Raw genomic sequence first — 20,951 nt, 5'->3', positions numbered from 1 at the left:
CGGGTATGGGCGAGGTGACGGTCTAAAAGTTATACTGTTACATACTCAATGTCTGACTTCGAAGGTAAGAGCCCGGCTGATCTGCTCCACTTGATAGTATGCACCAAATGATAGTATGCACCAAATGATATTATGCACCAAATGATAGTATGCACCAAATGATAGTATGCACCAAATGATAGTATGCACCAAATGATAGTATGCACCAAATGATAGTATGCACCAAATGATAGTATGCACCAAATGATAGTATGCACCAAATGATAGTATGCACCAAATGATAGTATGCACCAAATGATAGTATGCACCAAATGATAGTATGCACCAATTGTATCTGCTTACCTGTCTAGTTTTGAATATTCCAGTGTCCACTGCATCAATAGAAATACTATTTTCTGCATTAAATAGGATCAAGACATATTTCAGGAACACCCCTGGACAGACCCGGCTGTCAGCCCTTTTTCTCAATCGAAAAATAACTTATTTCGGTTTTAAAATCAAAAGGCAAGCTATATGAACCTGCCATTGCCCATTTCATAAAGAAGGACAGGAGAATGGACTTGGTTTTTAAATGATAGTCATAATGGTGAGTGGACATTTTGTTTTCATCTACAGCTTGCTTTTTGTTGCTATCTCGTTCATGTCATTTTGAATACAATGTGTAAAATATTATTTCAACGTTAGATCACTGATTGTGTGGTAAAAACAAAGGTAATGACGTTGCAATTGGAAGTACTGGGTACATGACATTTCGTGTTGTGGTGCATTTAAAAAAAATGGTTGAATGCTGGAGATCGAACATCGAATACAACTCTTTTCTCTCTGACAGCAAATACTGTCCGTGGTCTTGAAACAACGTGAGTCGTTGTGTGGTTGAATTTATTCCGCCACTATTTGAGTGACTGTTTGTTTTGGCAAATGTTTCTTTGAAACAATGCAACCGTATTTTCTTCTAACGTGGTTCCCGCTATCAATATATGCAACCGTTGTGTACGTGTGCTGCTTCTGTGAGCCACAGCCGAGGCGTGGCTTAGGACCGTTTGACTCGGTCATTAAAGAATTACAACTCCTACAGAGGTCTGCAAAAATAAAGGTCTCACGTCATGCTCTGTATACACAGGCATCCGAGTTCTCTATATGTATGACGTCAGATCTGTTTCCGCAACTGAGGGCCTAGCTCCAATAGTCAAGATTTGCCACTGGAATAAAGACAATTCAAATGTCATATTATGTCTATATACAGTGTTGTAGCAATGTGCAAATGGTTAAAGTACAAAAGGGAAAATAAATAAACAGAAATACGGGTTGTATTTACAATGGTGTTTGTTTCTCTCTCCCCTCTCTCCCCCTGTCTCTCTCTCCCTCCTCCACCCCATTATCTTTACCTTCTTCTTTCCTTCCCTAACCCTCTACTCATCTTTCTTCTCTTCTCTCTCTCCTCTCTCTCCCTCCTCTCTCCCACCTCCACAAACAGGATATTGACGCATACATATGTGTCAAGGGGTTTGACACAGAGTAAGTCAAACATGATATTCAATGCAAAACAGTTGGCGATAAAGCTGGAATGGGTAAATTGGTGAAAGACAGACAGGCAGAAGGTTAGGCAGACACACAGGGAGACCGACAGAAACATGCAGCCAGGCAGAAGCAGGTAGGCACAGACAGACAGACAGACAGACAGACAGACAGACAGACAGACAGACAGACAGACAGACAGACAGACAGACAGACAGACAGACAGACAGACAGACAGACAGACAGACAGACAGACAGACAGACAGACAGACAGAAGGTTAGGCAGACACACAGGGAGACCGACAGAAACATGCAGGCAGGCAGAAGCAGGTAGGCACAGACAGACAGACAGACAAGTAGACGCAGACAGACAGACAGACAGACAGACAGACAGACAGACAGACAGACAGACAGACAGACAGACAGACAGACAGACAGACAGACAGACAGACAGACAGACAGACAGACAGACAGGCAGAAGGTTAGGCAGACACACAGGGAGACCGACAGAAATATGCAGGCAGGCAGAAGCAGGCAGGCACAGACAGACAAGTAGACGCAGACAAACTGACAGACAGACAGACAGGCAGTTTCAATCTAAATAAATGTGACCAATATCCTCTTCAGAATTCATTCTAACAAGGATCTTAGTTTCTAGAACTGCAAGACCATTGTGTGGAGGTCAAAAATGATTATGGGTCAATTAACCCTTCAAACCCGCCCCTATTACCCCCAATTAAAGTCACTTCCTGTAATTGTGTAATTGCAGGAAGCTGAAATTCAATGTAAGGCCTCCTGGGGACACTCTTTAACAATGCCCTGAGTTAGTATGTTTGATTTGTATAGTTCCAGCCCAAGCAGCAGAACCATCAGGGGGCAATACCCACTGGGAACAGACTTCAGTTCAATGTCTAGTTTTGATTTACATTTGGTTGAGTTGTCAACTAATGTGAATTCAACGTGAAATAAACAAAACATTTCATTGTATTTAGGTTAAAAGTTGTTGAAAAAAGACAAAATGCCTTACGTTTCGCAAGAGCTCCAAATATGTTTTCTCTGTAATTCCCACCACCTGGACCAAGTGACAGCTAGCGAGAAAGATTAAAACAAAACCAAAAACTTTATCTAACTAGGCAAGTCAGTTAAGAACAAATTCTAATTCTAGGAACAGTGGGTTAACTGCCTGTTCAGGGGCAGAACGACAGATATGTACCTTGTCAGCTCAGGGATATGAACTTGCAACCTTTCAGTTACTAGTCCAACGCTCTAACCACTAGGCTACCCTGCCTCCACAAGAAAGAGATGGAGGACTTGAAGAGAGAGAATGCAGGTAAGAGGTTTTTATAGTGTGATAACTTGGTCACAGTGTTGATGCCAACTAATTCTACCAGAAACAGAAACATTTTCACAAACTGTGCATCTATCATTTCCAGAAGTGGTTGGTGACAATCTATTTATCTCCTCATCTATTATCATCTGAGAGTCACATGATGCTACATGTGTTTTTTGCATTTGTCTTATAGAAGTCGGAAACAATTTGTGAATGTATCTTTCAAAGTGTAGCAGCCTTAGGCTCTTTAGGTCAACAATATGAATGCTGTGTTGTTGGGAGCACTGGTTGGAATCTCAGGTACGCCGTGACAAACATGGATCACATTACAGTAACACAGTGTATTGTATGCTCGATGGTACTGTACAGTGTACAGTGTAGTTGAAATACTGTGGAGTTCACAGACCATCTGAGGATGTAATTTGCGAAGGTAGGACCTTTCACTGATGATACCACTATGGTCTTCACCAAAGTCATCACAAACATCAACAATGATGTTAACAAGCTCAGTTACAGGTACTATTAACACGTGTATGTACACATCATATCCAAAGAGTCCAATGTCACTAAGAGGCTGTCTCTGAGAGAATGCCAGTGACATTGTTGATCCCTCCATGCAATTCCTCTGGTGCAGGTACCTTCACAGCACCAGTTAGAGGATTGTAAATGACATCGCCGAAGTCAAGGATCGGCAGGATGGTCAGGTTTACGAGGGTATGTTTGGCAGCATGAGTGAAGGAGGCTTTGTTGCGAAATAGGAAGCCGATGCTAGATTTAGTTTTGGATTGGAGATGCATAATGTGAGTCTGGAAGGAGAGTTTACAGTCTAACCAGACACCCAGGTACTTGTAGTTGTCCACATATTCTAAGTCAGAACCGTCCAGAGTAGTGATGCTAGTCGGGCGGGCGGGTGCAGGCAGCAATCTGTTGAAAAGCATGCATTTAGTTTTACTAGCATTTAAGAGCAGTTGGAGGCCACGGAAGGAGTATATATATGGCATTGAAGCTCGGTTGGAGGTTTGTTAGCACAGTGTCCAAAGAAGGGCCAGATGTATACAGAATCGTGTCGTCTGCATAGAGGTGGATTAGAGAATCACCAGCAGCAATAGCAACATCATTGATATACACAGAGAAAAGAAAATGTTCTAATGTTACATTTACATTTACATTTAAGTCATTTAGCAGACGCTCTTATCCAGAGCGACTTACAAATTGGTGCATTCACCTTATGACATCCAGTGGAACAGCCACTTTACAATAGTGCATCTAAATCTTTTAAGGCGGGGGGGGGTGAGAAGGATTACTTTATCCTATCCTAGGTATTCCTTAAAGAGGTGGGGTTTCAGGTGTCTCCGGAAGGTGGTGATTGACTCCGCTGTCCTGGCGTCGTGAGGGAGTTTGTTCCACCATTGGAGGGCCAGAGCAGCGAACAGTTTTGACTGGGCTGAGCGGGAACTGTACTTCCTCAGTGGTAGGGAGGCGAGCAGGCCAGAGGTGGATGAACGCAGTGCCCTTGTTTGGGTGTAGGGCCTGATCAGAGCCTGGAGGTACTGAGGTGCCGTTCCCCTCACAGCTCCGTAGGCAAGCACCATGGTCTTGTAGCGGATGCGAGTGTACAGACAGACATGTACAGATAGAATGTTCTTACTTGATCTGATTTTAATAGCTAGTATTTCGATGACCATAAAGAATAGATAAATATGGTGACAGCAGACACCCTTGTTTAACTCCTCATGTCAATTCAAAACTCTCTGAGAAGTAGCCGAGAGACCTTTACATGGCTATCAGAACGTCACGCCAGGTTAAGCCTAAACAACACATAGCCCTTATTTTAAGTGTTTCTAAAATCCCCTCTGGGAAAAATGAAAGATATCATTATCCTGTTTGACCACTAGGTTTAATGGGTATTACGACACCACTGTGGGGCTCTATAGGCAAAATATGTGCATTGATTGAAACATAACACAGATAGGCCTATGCTATAGTTTAAGACCATCTGCTCTACAATTCGCTCAATGTACACAATTCGAAACAACACTGTAGGCTACTTTTAAACAACACTGTACATAACTCCTGAATATCTAAATGCATATTCCCAGGGTCACAACTTCCACAACTTTTTTTCAGACACATTCTGAAATTGCACCCCTCCAGTGTTATCATTGGAATGTCATACAAAGCAGGGCAAGTGTGTGCTTTAGGACCATGCGGATGCCTCCAAGCGGGTTGGCTGTTTAGAATGTTTATTCGACAGGATTTAAAAATAATAATAATAATGCCCCCCCACCCACCTACTTCGAAAAAGAAAATTGCACCCCTGCACATTCCCACGTGGGAATGAAAACTGATATGAAACTGATTTTCGTTCAAATACTTGGCGGCATGGATGTTTCACTGGTAAAACTTGAATTTTTATTCACGATTGACAGTGAGAAATTGTTTAGGAAGGTTTAGCACAAAAATGTGTGCATAATGTAGAGGCCACCTGCGCGGGTGATACGGATTATTAGCTCTGGGGAAAGGTTTCCAGGGTAGCGGAAAGGGCAGTTACCTTCAGAACCAAAGTCTCTGCCGTTATATAACATCTCAATTATCATCTGAGAGAGTTGATGAAACGACAACGGTACAGACATAGCCTTACACGTCTTAGTGCCAATTGCACACTTATCATGAAGTAGTACCCATCTACGTAGGCTACAACATTAAGTATAACGTAATGATTCATGCCACAGGAGCGGGCACAGGGCAATGTCACCTCAGTTGTTGTAAGGAATTTACAACAAAAACCTGTGTCTGAATTTACACAGCCAAATGTTTTTGGCAGAAAGGAATTTCCGACCATAATGTTCTTGAACATACAATTTTACTGTTAAAACAGAAGCGCGTGCCTGTATTTTCACCTCGAGATCGCGCACGAAGAGGGCGTAGTTAGAGGAGGTGTTGGGGGGCAACATTTGTGCAAGAGGGAGGGCAGGGAGAGGTTCTGCAAACGGAAGGGGATGAACAGGAAGAGCAAGGGCCGTGCACACATAGGAGGGAGGGAGGGAGGGGGAGGGAGGGACTGCAGCCTGTGTGGATTTTTCTAAATGTATTTATGCACCTCGTCTCCGTTCCGCCTATGTTAATGATTTGTGTTAGCTATGTAAATGTCCCTTTAGTTTATTGTCGCCAACGTCAGCTCTTCCTTCTACCTCAACCGTAAGCGTATTATCAAGCTATCTTGACTGGATCCAGCCTGCCACTGAACTTCCCGTCACTGAGAAGAACGCAGACGGAGAGATCGAGCAGCTGAATAGGGAATATAGGGGTTGTCAATGAGAATACAGGTCAATCTACACGAAGACCAGACGGGTAGACAAATCGATATCATTGTCTTCTTTTAGTCGACGAGACGGGTCTCGACTGGCTTGCTTACCAACCTGCGTTGTATTCCTTGCTTGAGCACCTAGCTGCAGTTTGCCCCACTGTCGTCGAGGCTCGATACAACCACTGGTGGGGGGGTTTAATGGGATCCTTGTTTCAATAGAACTCATTTCTCCCACCCCCCGACGGACCTTCGCTCGAATCCGACTCGGGCGCTGTCTTCCCCGGGGGGTGCCGGTTTTTGCTCAGTCTGACTGGGGAAGGAGGGCGGCCCCCCCCAGCATTGACTGTCGCTCTGGCCGACCCTAGTGGAGCCTAATATGGCAGGAAATCTGAAGAAAGGCGGAGGACTGATCGGGATGATGAAGGACGCGTTTCAGCCCCATCACCACCTCCATTCCCATCACCAACCTGGGGCCGTGGACAAAAAGACTGTGGAGAAATGCTGGAAACTAATGGACAAGGTGGGTGACTAGCAGTCGGAGAATATCTATCTAGCTACAGTACCCAGCTGATGATCAGTGGCCCAGGAAGTTAGCTTAGCTAACTTTAGCTAATTTGCTGGCTAGCTTCCTCGCTAACGAGACAGTTTCTAGCCAGCTAGATAAAAATGTGTTAGCTAGGGGTACACCGACCAGCTAGGCTACGCCGAATAGTAGAGAAGGTGGTAGCTAGCTAACGTTAATGATCTATAATATATTGTATTAATCTGTAGAATATGTAGATGGCTGAAGGTAGCTAGAACTAACTATATGGTTGTAGTAGTTTAATGCTGGTGTCTGGATTGCTAGCTACATTGGCCAGCTACCTAGGCAACTAGCTAGCCAATTAACATTAGTTAGCAACATTGACCAATATAATCTCGTGTGCATGGGGATGGTGACTCAATCATCATCATCCCAGATTAGGGTCATGAAAATAGTAGCTAGCTGAGTAGTAGCTAGCTGAGCAAAGTTAGGCTTGGGTTTTGATCACCCACCGAGCTATATTTTACTGTTTAGAACAAGATCCATCCCATCGACAAAGTTGTTCAATAAGGTTGTAAAATGTGATATTTAGGTAGCTCAATGAGATTTGAATCTGTCAATTGTATGATCAGATATGAAACACAATCATTGTCTAAACAATGTTCCAACAATCTAACTGCCCGAGTCCAACACTTAGCTGTGGCCCCTGAAATCCAGAGTAAATGTGCAGCAATGAAATTAATACATGTGAACATAATAAAGAATTATCTACATTTACAGCATCACTTCTTTGAAAAATGTAGCTGGCTGACCCCTAGTTTCCTGTGTAATTCACACTGAATTATCACAGTGATTCAGAGGACAAGACAGCCTTTTACGTTTGTTTCTCTAGGGGTAGTCTACACATCTGTCATTCTTTTCTCTTATCCGTAAGAACCCAAGCCCCTGAAGATTATCATAATGGCACTTTTTTTGGGGGGGGGCAATTTTGCATTTCTTTCCAACAGACAAGCACATCTGCATTGACTCATTATGAAGAAGAGGTCACTTCACACAAACAGAAAAACAGAAGTGACACTGCAATGTCAGTTCTCCTTTTCTGTTTTCAGAAAGTAGCCTGGGCTCGGTGGCAACAATGTCTAGTCTTTATGAGGCCGAGTTGAGGAAGAGGTGTGTGTGTGTGTGTGTTTCCACAAGACCTTTGAAATACAGGAGTTTGTCCACGGTGGAGGTTTTGTTGAAAGGAAAACCACGGTGGAACCTGCGATATGTGATCTGCTGGCCTGCTGATTTTAGCAGACTGTTACCCAGTATCAACAGGTCTCTGTCAAATAGTGCGTGTGAGTGCTTCAAGGCATCACGTTTAACCAATGATTAAAGCTGGTCTTCAGACGGTTAGGCTCCATGCACAAGTTCGCCTATCTGCACATTCAAATATCATGAGGACAACCCGGACAACAGTGCATGCTTGTCATAGATCTCCCTAAGAACGTCAAAGTTCAGCAAAAGTGTTTGAATAGAGTATAAGTGGCCTTTAGGGTTATTATAGGCTTATTACTCTTCCCATGTTGATTGGGTCTCTCTCTCTCTCGCTCTCGCTGAATTAAATGACAATTTAAGGGGCTTTATTGGCACGGGAAACAGTCAATATTTTAGTGGTTTTATCATAGCTGGAACGTGCAGTCATGGGTTACGTCCCAAATTGACTCCTATGTGGTGCTGATCAAAAGTAGTGGGCTATATAGAGAATAGGGTGTCATTTGGGATGTACCAATGACCTAGAACACAGTGGTGTAGAGCTGGGGGAGGTCAGCTCAGCCCTGCAGTATTGGGGGGGGTGGTTCTCTCCCAGTCTCCAATCCTGAGGTTAGTGAGAGAGCAGAGTAGGGGAATAAGGCAATCTTCTATTCGTTTTTGGTTCGGTCCAGGCCACCACGACTGGATGTGTATGCGTCTGTGCACGTTTAGCCGAGGGCTTATCTGCTCTCTGACAGGACTCATATTCTTGGGTTGGAAGCGCAGGGTGTACTGTGACCCCCTCTGTCTGACGTCAGCAGTGCTGCTGTCAGCCAACCCCCCCCTCAGCTGGCTACACTCAACACATTCTCAGCTGGCTACACTCAACACATAGCTGGCTAACATAGCTGGCTACACTCAACACATAGATGGATACATAAGCATGCTATCTCTCTCTCTGTTATTGGCATGGGTAACTTATGTTAACATTTCCAAAGCGAAGTAGACAAATAACAAAAGTGAAGTGAACAGTAGTTCCAAAATAATATTCCATATTACTTCAATGTACAGTGTTGTAACAATGTGCAAATAGTTAAAGTACAAAATGAAAAATAAATAAACATAAATATAGGTTGTATTTACAATAGTGATGCACGATATGACATTTGTGGCCGATATCCAATATTTTCCTGGCCCCCCAAAAAACGATACCGATAACCGATATTTAACATTTTTGCAGCCTTTTAAGCATTCTAGTACAGTTAAATAGTTAACACACACACATGGACGCAGCGGTCTAAGGCAAGAGGCGTCGCTACAGTCCCTGGTTCGAATCCAGGCTGTATCACATCCAGCCGTGATTGGGAGTCCCATAGGGCGGCGCACAATTGGCCGGGCGTCGTCCGGGGTAGGCCGTTATTGTAAATATGAATTTGTTCTTAACTGACTTGCCTAGTTAAATAAAGGTTACACACACACACACACACTGACCAAAAATACATTTTTTGGGCGTTTTATGCATGTCCCCATTACCAGTAAAACAATCATATTCTTCCTTCACTTACTTGCTGTGCTGTTCCGTTGTTCATTTGTTCAGTCGTTTCATTCTCAACCAGGATTTCATCATACATGTCAAGCAGTGAAGTTTCAGCTCTCTGTCCGTGGCCTCTCTTCCTCGGTGCACACTGTCATTGTGTCCGTTTCCATATTGTTCAGCTGTGTATGTAACATTTCACGTAAACCCTGTTTCTTGTCTGCCTCGAGGTAGCGGTCCTTGTACATAGCATCGAGCATGGTGGCGATACAGTAAAGAGAGTGCCACTGAATCGCTTTGCTGAGCAGGTGTTTCAATGCCATGACCGGGGGTATCATGTCTGCTTCAGGCACGGTTGATGCGCTTAATCCTCGAGTCAGTTGTTCGGCTGGAGCTAGCTAGTGTGTTCATGTTTTCAAATGCCATTGAAATGGCAGCGGTATGACATTTGATCATACATTTGGCAGGAGATTAGCAAGTGCAGCAGTTTCCATCTCATTTTGTGGGCTGTGTGCACATAGCCTGTCTTCTCTTGAGAGCCAGGTCTGCTTATGGCGGCCTTTCTCAATAGCAAGGCTATGATCACTCAGTCTGTACATAGTCAAAGCTTTCGTTAAGTTTCAGAGAGCTGTAGAATATGAGACGACTCTCTGTTTCGGGCCAAATAGCATTCTAGTTTGCTCTGTTTTTTTGTTAGTTGACACATTGGAAAGAATTATCTTTTTGTTTTCTCATGATTTGGTTGGGCCTAACTGTGTTGCTGTCTCGGGGCTCTGTGGGGTCTGATTTGTGTTTGTGAACAGAGGACTAGCTTGCTTAGAGGACTCTTCTCCACGTTCTGTCTGTAGGTGATGGCTTTGTTATGGAAGGTTTGGGAATCGCTTCCTTTTAGGTTGTTGTCGAATCTAACCACTCTTTTCTAGATTTGTCATTATCCTGTATCGGCCTAATTTGACTTTGCATGCATTATTTGGTGTTTTATGTTGTACACTGAGGATATTTTTGCAGAATTCTGCATGCAGAGTCTCATTTTGGTGTTTGTCCTATTTTGTGAATGCTTGGTTGGTGAGCAGACACCAGACCTCACAACCATATAGGGCAATGGGTTCTATAACTGATTCAAGTATTTTTTTTTGTGCCAAATCCAAATTGGTATGTCAAATGTTATGTTCCTTTTGATGGCATAGACGGCCCTTCTTGTTTAGGCCAAGCTATGTACAGTTTTTTGTGTGCTTTAGGGCAATGGTGTCTAGATGGAATTTGTATTTGTGGTCCTGGCGACTGGATCTTTTTTAGAACACCATTATTTTTTGTCTTACTGAGATTTACTGTCAGGGCCCAGGTCTGGCAGAATCTTTGCAGAAGATCTAGGTGCTTCTGTAGGCCCTTCTTTGTTGGTGACAGAAGCACCAGATCATCAGCAAACAGTAGACATTTGACTTCAGATTCTAGTAGGGTGAGGCTGGGTGCTGCAGACTTGTTCTAGTGCCCTCACCAATTCGTTGAGATATATGTTGAAGAGAGTGGGGCTTAAGGTGCATCCCTGTCTCACCTCATGGCTCTCTCATGTGGAAAGAGATGTTTTTTTGCCAATTTTAACCTCTCACTTGTTTGTGTACATGGATTTGATAACGTTGTATGTTTTTCACACAAACCACTTTCCATCATTTGTATAGCAGACCCTCATGCTAAATTGAGTCTCAGGCTTTTTTTAAATCAACCAAGCATGAGAAGATTTTGCCTTTGTTTTGGTTTGTTTGTTTGTTTGTCAATTAGGGTGTGCAGGGTGAAATTCATGGTCTGTCGTATGGTAATTTGGTAAAAATCCCATTTGAATTGTACCCGAAAAACACCAGTCTCAACGTTAACAGTGAAGAGGTGACTCCGGGATGCTGGCCTTCTAGGCAGAGTTGCAAAGAAAAGCCATATCTCAGACTGGCCAATAAAAAGACAAGATTAAGATAGGGGAAAAAACAGACACTGAACAGAGGAACTCCCACTCCCTTTTCTATTCTGGTTAGAGCCCGTTTACGCTGTTCTTTGAAGGGAGTAGTACACAGCGTTGTACGAGAAGTGATGGTTGCTGATAATGGGCCTCTGTACGCCTATGTAGATATTCCATAAAAAATGTGCCATTTCCAGCTACAATAGTCATTTACAAAATTAATGATGTCTCCACTGTTTCTGATCAATTTGATGTTAATTTTAATGGACAAAAAATGTGCTTTTCTTTCAAAAACAAGGATATTTCTAAGTGACCCCAACATTTTGAAGTGTGTGTGTGTGTGTGTGTGTGTGTGTGTGTGTGTGTGTGTGTGTGTGTGTGTGTGTGTGTGTGTGTGTGTGTGTGTGTGTGTGTGTGTGTGTGTGTGTGTGTGTGTGTATCACACACACTACATATAAGTACCAGTAAAATAAAGGATAGTTAGTAAGAATGGAATAATTTTGCACACAACAATAAGTGCAATGCTGTGTGTGTGTGTGAATTAAAGGGGGATTCCAGCCAAGTAGTCAGCATATTAGATGCAGTAGTTGGTGCACCTCTCCAATCTCTGATAGTTCTAGGTGTCTTTTGCCAGAGGTTACCTCAACATATGTAGCCTGATAATCTGAATGGTAAATGGTGTGGACTGCATCATGTGGTGCACTTCTCTGAAGAACTATGTTCTGCCTGACCTTAGAGTAGTGGTCAGTGCTGTGTTGTGATGGTCCGGGTCTAGTAGAGCTGTGTTGTGATGGGAGATTACTAGAAACCGTGGATAGATTGCAGCATTCGCACAAAACCGAAAGTGCGAACCACCACATTTAACCATGGCAAGGTGAATGGGAATATGGCGATCTCTGAACCAACTAATATTCATTTGGGGACAGGTCAAAAAGCATTAAACATATAAGGCAATTTAGCTAGCTAGCTTGCTGTTGCTAGCTAATTTGTCCACGGATGTTCCGGTGACAATTAATCCACAGAGAAAAGGGCGAAGGTTTCTAGTAATCTCTCCTTCTTGCTTCTTCTTTGGACTTTATATGGCGGATGGCAACAAACTTTAAGGTGCATTACAACTACCAAGTAGACTGGAGTTTGGACCATCTTTCAATCACCCATGTGGGTTTATGCTCCTAAAAAACATTGAGGAGAAGGGAGAAGTGGGATTTGCAGCGCATCAAGCATCACAAATAGAACCAAGTTCTATTTTAGCGCCTGGCTACGCAGGCGCTCGTGAGCAGTGTGGTTGCAATGATTGAATAACATGTGCAAGACTGGTCAAAAGCTTTAGAACACCTACTCTATCAAGGGTTTTTCTTTATTTTCACAATTTTCTACATTTGTAGAAAAATAGTGAAGACATCAAAACCATGAAATAATACGGAATCATATGGAATCATGTAGTCACCAAAAAAGTGTTAACCAAATCAAAATATATTTTATATTTGAGATTCTTCAAATAACCACACTTTGCCTTGATGACAGCTTTGCACACTCTTGGCTTTCTCTCAACCAGCTTCACATATGCTGAGCACTTGTTGGCTGCTTTTCCTTCACTCTGCTGTCCGACTCATCCCAAACCATCTCAATTTGGTTGAGGCTGGGTGATTGTTGAGGCCAGGTCATCTGATGCAGCAGTCCATCGCTCTCCTTCTTACACAGCCTGGAGGTGTGTTGGGTCAATGTCCTGTTGAAATACAAATGATAGTTCCACAAAGCCCAAACCAGATGGGGTGGCGTATCATTGCAGAATGCTGTGGTAGCCATGCTGGTTAAGTGTGCCTTGAATTCTATATAAATCACAGACGGTGTCACCAGCAAAGCACCATAACACCACCTCCATGCTTTACGGTGGGAAGTATACTTGCAGAGATTATCCGTTCACCCACACCGCGTCTCACAAAGACACGGCAGTTGGAACCAAATTGCATTTACCCATGAAGACTTGATTCACACAGTCTCCTCTGAACAGTTGATATGTCTTACTTAAACTCTGTGAAGCATTTGTTTGGGCTGCAATTTCTGAGGCTGGTAACTCTGATGAACATATCCTCTGCAGCAGAGGTAACTCTGGGTCTTTCTTACCTGTGGTGGTCCTTATGAGAGCCAGTTTTATCATAGCGCTTGATGGTTTTTGCGACTGCACTTGAAGAAACTTTCAAAGTTCTTGACAGTTTTCATATTGCCTGACCTTCATGTCTTAAAGTAATGATAAAATATTGTTTCTCTGCTTATTTGAGCTGTTCTTGCCATAATATGGCCTTGGTCTTTTAGCAAATAGGGCTATCTTCTGTATACCACCCCTACCTTGTCACAACACAACTGATTGGCTCAAATGCCTTGTGAAGGAATTAAATGCCACAAATGAACTTTTAACAAGGCACAACTGTTAATTGAAATGCATTCCAGGTGACTACGTCATGAAGCTTGTTGAGAGAGTGCCAAGAGTGTGCAAAGCTGTCATTAAGGCAAAGTGTGGCTATTTGAAGAATCTCAAATATAACATATATTTTGATTAGTTTTTTTGGTTACTACATGATTCCATATGTGTTATTTAATAGTTTTGATGTCTTAACTATTATTCTACAATGTAGAAAATACTAGCAATAAAGAAACTCTTGAATGTGTAGGTGTTATAAACTTTTGACCGGTAGTGTGTGTACATTTATTTTACAACATTCGTGCATGCTACACGAGCGGTGTGGTCAGCATGTCAGTCATGAGACGTATGTGGCAGGGTCTACAGACAATCACAGACTACAAAGGGAAAACCAGCCACATCCCAGACACTTAGGTCTTGCTTCTGGACAAGCTGAACACCTTCTTTGCCGCTTTGAGGATAACACAGTGTCACCGACATGGTCCGCTACCATGGACTTTGGGCTCCTTCTCCTTGGCCGACACGAGTAAGACATTTTAAGCCTGTTAACCATCGTAGGGCTGCCCGCCCCCCAAGCTACGTCCTCAGAGCATGCGCAGACCAGATGGCTGGAGTGTTTTATGGACGTATTCTTTATCCCAGTCTACTGTCCTCCCCCTTGCTTCAGAAGACAGAAGCTGTTTTTCAATCTTAAAGCCATCAGATTATTAAACAGCCATCACTAGCCAGCTTCCACCAGGTTACGCAACCCTGCACCTTAGTGGCTGCTGCCCTATATACAGTGACTTAGAATCACTGCCCACTTCAATGTTTAAATAATGTTTATGTACTGCTTTACTCAACTCTTATATACAGTTGAAGTCGGAAGTTTACATACACTTAGGTTGGAGTCATTAACTCATTTTTCAACCACTCCACAAATTTCATGTTAACAAACTATAGTTTTGCCAAGTCGGTTAGGACATCTACTTTGTGCATGACACACATCATTTTTCCAACAGTTGTTTAGACAGGTTATTTCACTTATAATTCACTATCACAATTCCAGTACGTTAGAAGTTTACATACACTAAGTTGACTGTGCCTTTAAACAGCTTGGAAAGTACCAGAAAAGTATATCATGGCTTTAGAAGCTTTTGATAAGCTAATTGTGGATGTATTTCAAGGCCTACCATCAAACTTCGTTCCTCTTGACATCATGGGAAAATCAAAAGAAATCAGCCAAGACCTCCACAAGTCTGCTTCATTCTTGGGAGCAATTTCCAAATGCCTGAAGGTACCACATTCATCTGTACAAACAATAGTGCGCAAGAGTAAACACCATGGGACCACCAGCCGTCATACTGCTCAGGAAGGAGACGCATTCTGTCTCCTAGAGATGAACGTACTTTGGTGCAAATCAATCCCAGAACAACAGGGATTCAAGGCCGCTCAGCAAGGAAGAAGCTACTGCTCCAAAACTGCCATAAAAAAGCCAGACTACGGTCTGCAACTGCACATGGGGACAAAGATCGTAATTTTTTTGGAGAAATGTCCTCTGATCTGATGAAACAAAAATAGAGCTGTTTGGCCATAATGACCATTGTTGTGTTTGGAGGAAAAAGGGGGAGGCTTGCAAGCCGAAGAACACCATCCCAACCGCGAAGCACAGGGGTGGCGGCATCATGTTGTGGGGGTGCTTTGCTGCAGGAGGGACTGGTGCAATTCACAAAAAAATATAATTTTCCTGCTTCATAATGCTATGATTTTCCCATTGAAGCAAAATCTCAAGACATCAATCAGGGACCATTGCTTGGTTGCAAATGGGTTTTCCAAATGGACAATGACCCCAAGCATACTTCCACAGTTGTGGAAAATGGCGTAAGGACAACAAAGGCAATGTATTGGAGTGGCCATCACAAAGCCCAGACCTCATCCTGTAGAACATTTGTGGGCAGAACTGAAAAAGTGTGTGCATGCAAGGAGGCCTACAAACCTGACTCCGTTACACCAGCGTTGTCAGGACGAATGGGCCAAAATTCACCCAATTTATTGTGGGAAGCTTGTGGAATGCTACTTGAAACGTTTGACCCGAGTGAAACAATTTAAAGGCAATACACTCAATTAGCATTTGGTAGCATGTAAACTTCTGACCCACTGGGAATGTGATGAAAGAAATAAAAGCTGAAATAAATAATTCTCTCTACTATTATTCTGACATTTCACATTCTTAATATATAGTGGTGATCATAAGACGGCATTTTTACTTGGATTAAATGTCAGGAATTGTGAAAATTGAGTTTATTTGTATTTGGCTAAGCTGTAGGTGAACTTCTGACCTCAACTGTTTTTACTGTATTCTACTGTACTTTAGTCAATACACTCCTCAGTCTAATATTTGATATATTTCTTAATATCATTATTTTACTTTTAAATGTGTTTTGTTTTGCTGTGAATCCTTTTTAGATACTACTGCACTGTTGGAGCTTGGAACACAAGCATTTCACTACACCCGCGATAACATCTGCTACATATGTTTGTGACCAATAAAATTTGATTTGCTTTTGACTGTCTGCAAGTTGAACATGAATGTAGCCAGTAAGTCTAAGGTAGACACAGATTGTCTGTGTTTTTTTATCTGGCTTTTATACTATATACAAAGAAGAAAGTGTAGTTTTGTGCCCATCTTCCTTGTTTCATTCTGATAACGCTACTCATTCATTGCAGAATGCCATGGCATGCGTGTTTGTGTTTATCGATTGTGTTTATGGTTGTGTCTCAGCTGCGTGCCATGCTTCGCTATATTATCTTTCACCAGATGTGTTCGTAGCTTGAGGGGATTGACAATGGGAAGTGCAAACCCACACACAGCTAAGATGCCAGCCTCCGACAAATACTTGTAAAAAAAAACAAGTACTGTCAGCCCCTTGCATCAACATCTGCTGTACAGTGCATTCAGAAAGTATTCAGACACCTTCACTTTTTCCACATTTTGTTATGTAAAAGACTTATTCTAAAAATGTATTAAATACATTTTTTTGTTTTCATCCATCTACACACAATACCTCAATGACGAAGCGAAAATAGTTTTTTTATTTTTTATGTTTGCATATGTAAATAAGGTATCATTTTAATTTTTTTTAATAAGTATTCAGTCCCCAATCGGGGGAGACGCGTCTTGGTCAGGGAGGTGACCAAGAACCCGATGGTCACTCTCACAGAACTCCAGAGTTCCTCTGTGGACATGGGAGAACTTTCCAGAAGGCCAACTATCTCTGGGGAGCTCCACCAGTCAGGCAGGCCTTTATGGTAGAGGTGGCCAGACGGAAGCCATTCTTCAGTAAAAGGCACATGACAGCCCGCTTGGAGTTTGCCAAAAGGCACCTAAAAAAACAAGATTCTCTGGTCTGATGAAACCAAGATTGAACTCTTTGGCCCTGAATGCCAAGCCTGGAGGAAGCCAGGCACTGCTCATCACCTGGCCAATACTATCCCTACAGTGAAGCATGGTGGTTGCATCGTCATGCTGTGGGGGAAATAAAGGGTCTGAATACTTCTGGAAATGTGATATTTCAGTTTTTTTAATACATTTGCAAACAAAAAAAAAACTTTTTTTGCTTTGGCATTATGGGGTATTGTGTGTAGATTTATGAAAACAATTTTTACATCCATTTTAGAATAAGGCTGTAATGTAACAAAATGTGGAAAAAGTCAAGGGGTCTGAATACTTTCCAAATGCACTGTACAAGCCATGACATGATGATTCATAAGAAAACAGGTTGTGTGTGTGTGTACATGCACGTGTGTGTGTGTCCTCTACTACCAGACCAACAGGAAGCTGTAAGCCTGAGATGAGTGTGTTTAATTTTCTTCGCTGTGTTGAATGCTTTAAAATAGACTCGCGTCGCAAACCCTGAATGTTACGATCTCAGCACTGATCTTTCCCTCGCTCTCCCATTCACTTTTACTAGATCTCCCTCTTCTCCGGAGAGGCTGATCTCTCTTCCCTTTTGTACCTCGTCTTTACTTGCATTGATGCTCTGGCAACACACTGCTGCACAAATTTAATATTTGCTGGAGCTGGAGTATTTTACATTCACGCGAAAAGTGGTATGATAAATGTTGTCCACGTCGTCACACTATCATAATACCCATGTATTTGTCAAATGGTGTTCAGTGGTAGTTTCATTTGTGATTTTTGATGATCCCTTTTCACTGACTATTTTATGTGCAGATGTTCTGTTCGTGTACGTAGGCTAGTTTAAACACTGTAAACTCTTGAAGTTAGTTCAGTTAATGTTAGGCTACTTGTCAGGGTTGTGGTCAATTCACTTCCTGAATTGAAAAGATCTTCAAAGGAAAGCAATGTGCAACTTTCAATTCAAGAACTAGCATTTTTATTCACTTCCTGAATTGTATTAAAACAGAATGGATCCCAACCCTGTTATGCATTAGCGTGCTATTTAGTCTCTTCCTCCACGGTTGCCGGCTTATTATTTGTCTCGGTAAGCTGATTCATCATCTCCCCTAACGTGTCCTATCCTCTCCCTCCATCCAGGTGGTGCGACTGTGCCAGAACCCCAAGCTGGCCCTGAAGAACAGCCCACCTTACATCCTGGACCTGCTGCCAGACACCTACCAGCACCTTCGCACCATCTTGTCCCGCTACGAGGGAAAGATGGAGACGCTCGGCGACAACGAGTATTTCCGCGTCTTCATGGAGAACCTGACCAAGAAGACCAAGCAGACCATCAGCCTTTTCAAGGAGGGAAAGGAGCGCATGTACGAGGAGAACTCGCAGCCCAGGTGAGAGGATGACCTTTTTTGGAGATTGAGGTGGCAATGGAACTTGTTGTTGACGAAATATCGTTTATTTTCCTGTAATACTTAGGTACTTTTCTCGATCTCAAAATTGCCGTATCCTGATTTTTACGAGACATCAAGAGAACGGCCTCTGTTTTTGTACATCGGGCGAGAATTGGGTCTCGTCACCCTCCTCCTGAAATTCTCTTGTGATGTAGGTCTGCACCCTGACCCGTGTTGGGTGATACTCAGTTCACTCACTACCAGAATATCATCCCTTTCATGAGACCAGAGCTAAGCAGAGCTGTACGGCACTGGCCTTGGTTACACATCCGCCATAGGTCCAGAAAACCGTGATGTGAAGGAACATGGTGAAAAGCAAGTATCAGAGCCAGTACGGTTTGGGATGGCACAATAGTAGGAGAAACAAATTCAGAGCCTTTGCAGACTAAGTCTGAAGTGAAGTGAAGTGTGGTGGGGGGGGGGACTTTTTGTTGAACCCTTCCCAGTCATAGCATGCAGGTAGCCCCCAGACTTGCAGGTTATAAGGAGCTAAATAAACTGCAAAATGTAGTCATACACCTTTTTTCTTTTTCTTAATGACATCAACAAAAGTCAGTATATATGCAAAGGTATACATACAAACAACTTACAGATCCACACAAACAATGACTACATCTCACACCCCCATCCCTAGTGCCTGCATTATTGTTTGCCAGTAGGCCTTAAATTGAATCAATTTAACTAACACCTTTTTATTTATATATATATATATATATATATATATATGAAATTGTTCAACAAAATGCATTAGAATGTCTTTTTAGATGACTGAGCTCATATTTTGCCACAGCCCTTGCTGTCCATCCATTCCCTTTATGATTGGTAGGTCAGGGGTCAGAGTAATCAAGCATCTCAGAGAAGGAATTGTATGCGAAGCCCATTAGCAAAGTTGAAAGATTTTTGACTGCCATTTATAAATCCCGTCAGAAATGCAGGATTTGGCCCAAATCTGGGGTGGGTGGGCTATTATAGGTGGTCATTCATCTTTGCCAACGGCACCCTGTATAATTCCTACTCTGAGATGCTTGATAACTACAGCCCCAGGTTATACAGTTAAATAGGACGACAGACTAAGCTTTGATTTGCACATATCTATCTTATTACTGGCCTCTCCCAGCCCAATCGCAGGGGGAGCATGATTATGATGGCTTGAGTCAAGTATCAATAGCATGTATTTTGTCCATAAACTGATACACCAATTAGACCCCTGAGCTCATTCAATCTCCAATCAACTCAAAACTCTCCCCTTTTTCTTTTCTTTTTCCCAAAACCTTTTATGAAAACTGTGGTTAATTTCCTTCTCTTAATGCAATGAATCAGAGTAGCGATGACTCTGCCTGCCTGTAGTTTTTGCACGGCTTCTGTTTTTTTTTCCGGACAACTGGTCTCCTTGTGCTGAAACTAAGGGAGAGGAGGCGCCGCTCACAAAATCATCTCTGTTCTCTCTTCCCTCTAATTGAATTGGCATTGGGCCCATTTTTGAGCTGTCTTAGCCACTCCTTTTGAGAAATACATGTTGATCACTTCGTTACAGAGGGAGTGGGTTCTAGAGCCGGAGCTGGTAATTAACCGATGAAGCTTCCCCACACGGGGACCAGAGACAAAGAGCGCTATTATGCCTAGAGGGGAGGGCTCAAATGAGTAGGCTATTGCCCGGTAGTGTGTGGTTCGTGTGTTAACATTTTTAGAAAATGGCTTTAGCCGAGTAACACTCCTCCCAGCTCTATGTTACCTTTTTTAAGAATTAAAAAACTTTTCTTTTTTTTACAAGGAGCACGTGTTTGCCTAAGTTGAAAAAAATGTAGGCGGACACAACACATTTAGGAGCACAATGGGAAATATTTGAGGTACTAAAGCTAAAGCTCCTAAATTGAAATTCCATGTCGCGCAGTTAAATATTTAGGGGCGTATGCGATTTAAAATGGCCGCACTATAAACCCCTACTTTACCACTCTCTTTCCTTCTGGACAGGATGGAGATGGTTGAAACAATTTGATACACTGTTAGCTTCAGACTCGACTGAAACAGTTTCCTGTATCAACATAATGTGAGCTATTCCCTTTCCTATGGTTGTTAAAGATTGAGCACCATTTAGTGAAAAATGGTGGATGGTAGTTATGAATGATATGTGATGATTACATGGTCGTTTCTCCTCGGACCATTTGCAGTACAAAGAGCGATAGAGTGGGTGGATGTGGTGCTGAGATGCTATGCAGATTTCGCCACTATTATCCCCACTAAATTTACAATTCTTTTTATTTTAATTTTGGCGTCCAGCCCTCCATATTTAGATTTGA

At 42.6% G+C, this 20,951-nt stretch overlaps 1 protein-coding gene across 1 annotated transcript in view; it reads left to right on the top strand.

The window, feature by feature from the left end:
* The first annotated feature begins 5,904 nt into the window (after positions 1-5,904).
* LOC123993104 (E3 ubiquitin-protein ligase CBL-like) overlaps positions 5,905-20,951 on the top strand; it is a 57,304-nt gene continuing 42,257 nt past the window's right edge. The window contains exons 1-2 of the mRNA XM_046294890.1: positions 5,905-6,672; positions 18,347-18,594. Coding sequence (XP_046150846.1) covers positions 6,529-6,672; positions 18,347-18,594 — 392 coding nt within the window. The 5' untranslated portion in view covers positions 5,905-6,528. The remainder of the gene's footprint in view (positions 6,673-18,346; positions 18,595-20,951) is intronic.

The sequence above is a fragment of the Oncorhynchus gorbuscha genome, linkage group LG13 (genome assembly GCF_021184085.1).
Source record: "Oncorhynchus gorbuscha isolate QuinsamMale2020 ecotype Even-year linkage group LG13, OgorEven_v1.0, whole genome shotgun sequence".
In the NCBI taxonomy this organism is placed as follows: domain Eukaryota; kingdom Metazoa; phylum Chordata; class Actinopteri; order Salmoniformes; family Salmonidae; genus Oncorhynchus; species Oncorhynchus gorbuscha.
This window is presented reverse-complemented; position numbering and strand designations above follow the sequence as displayed.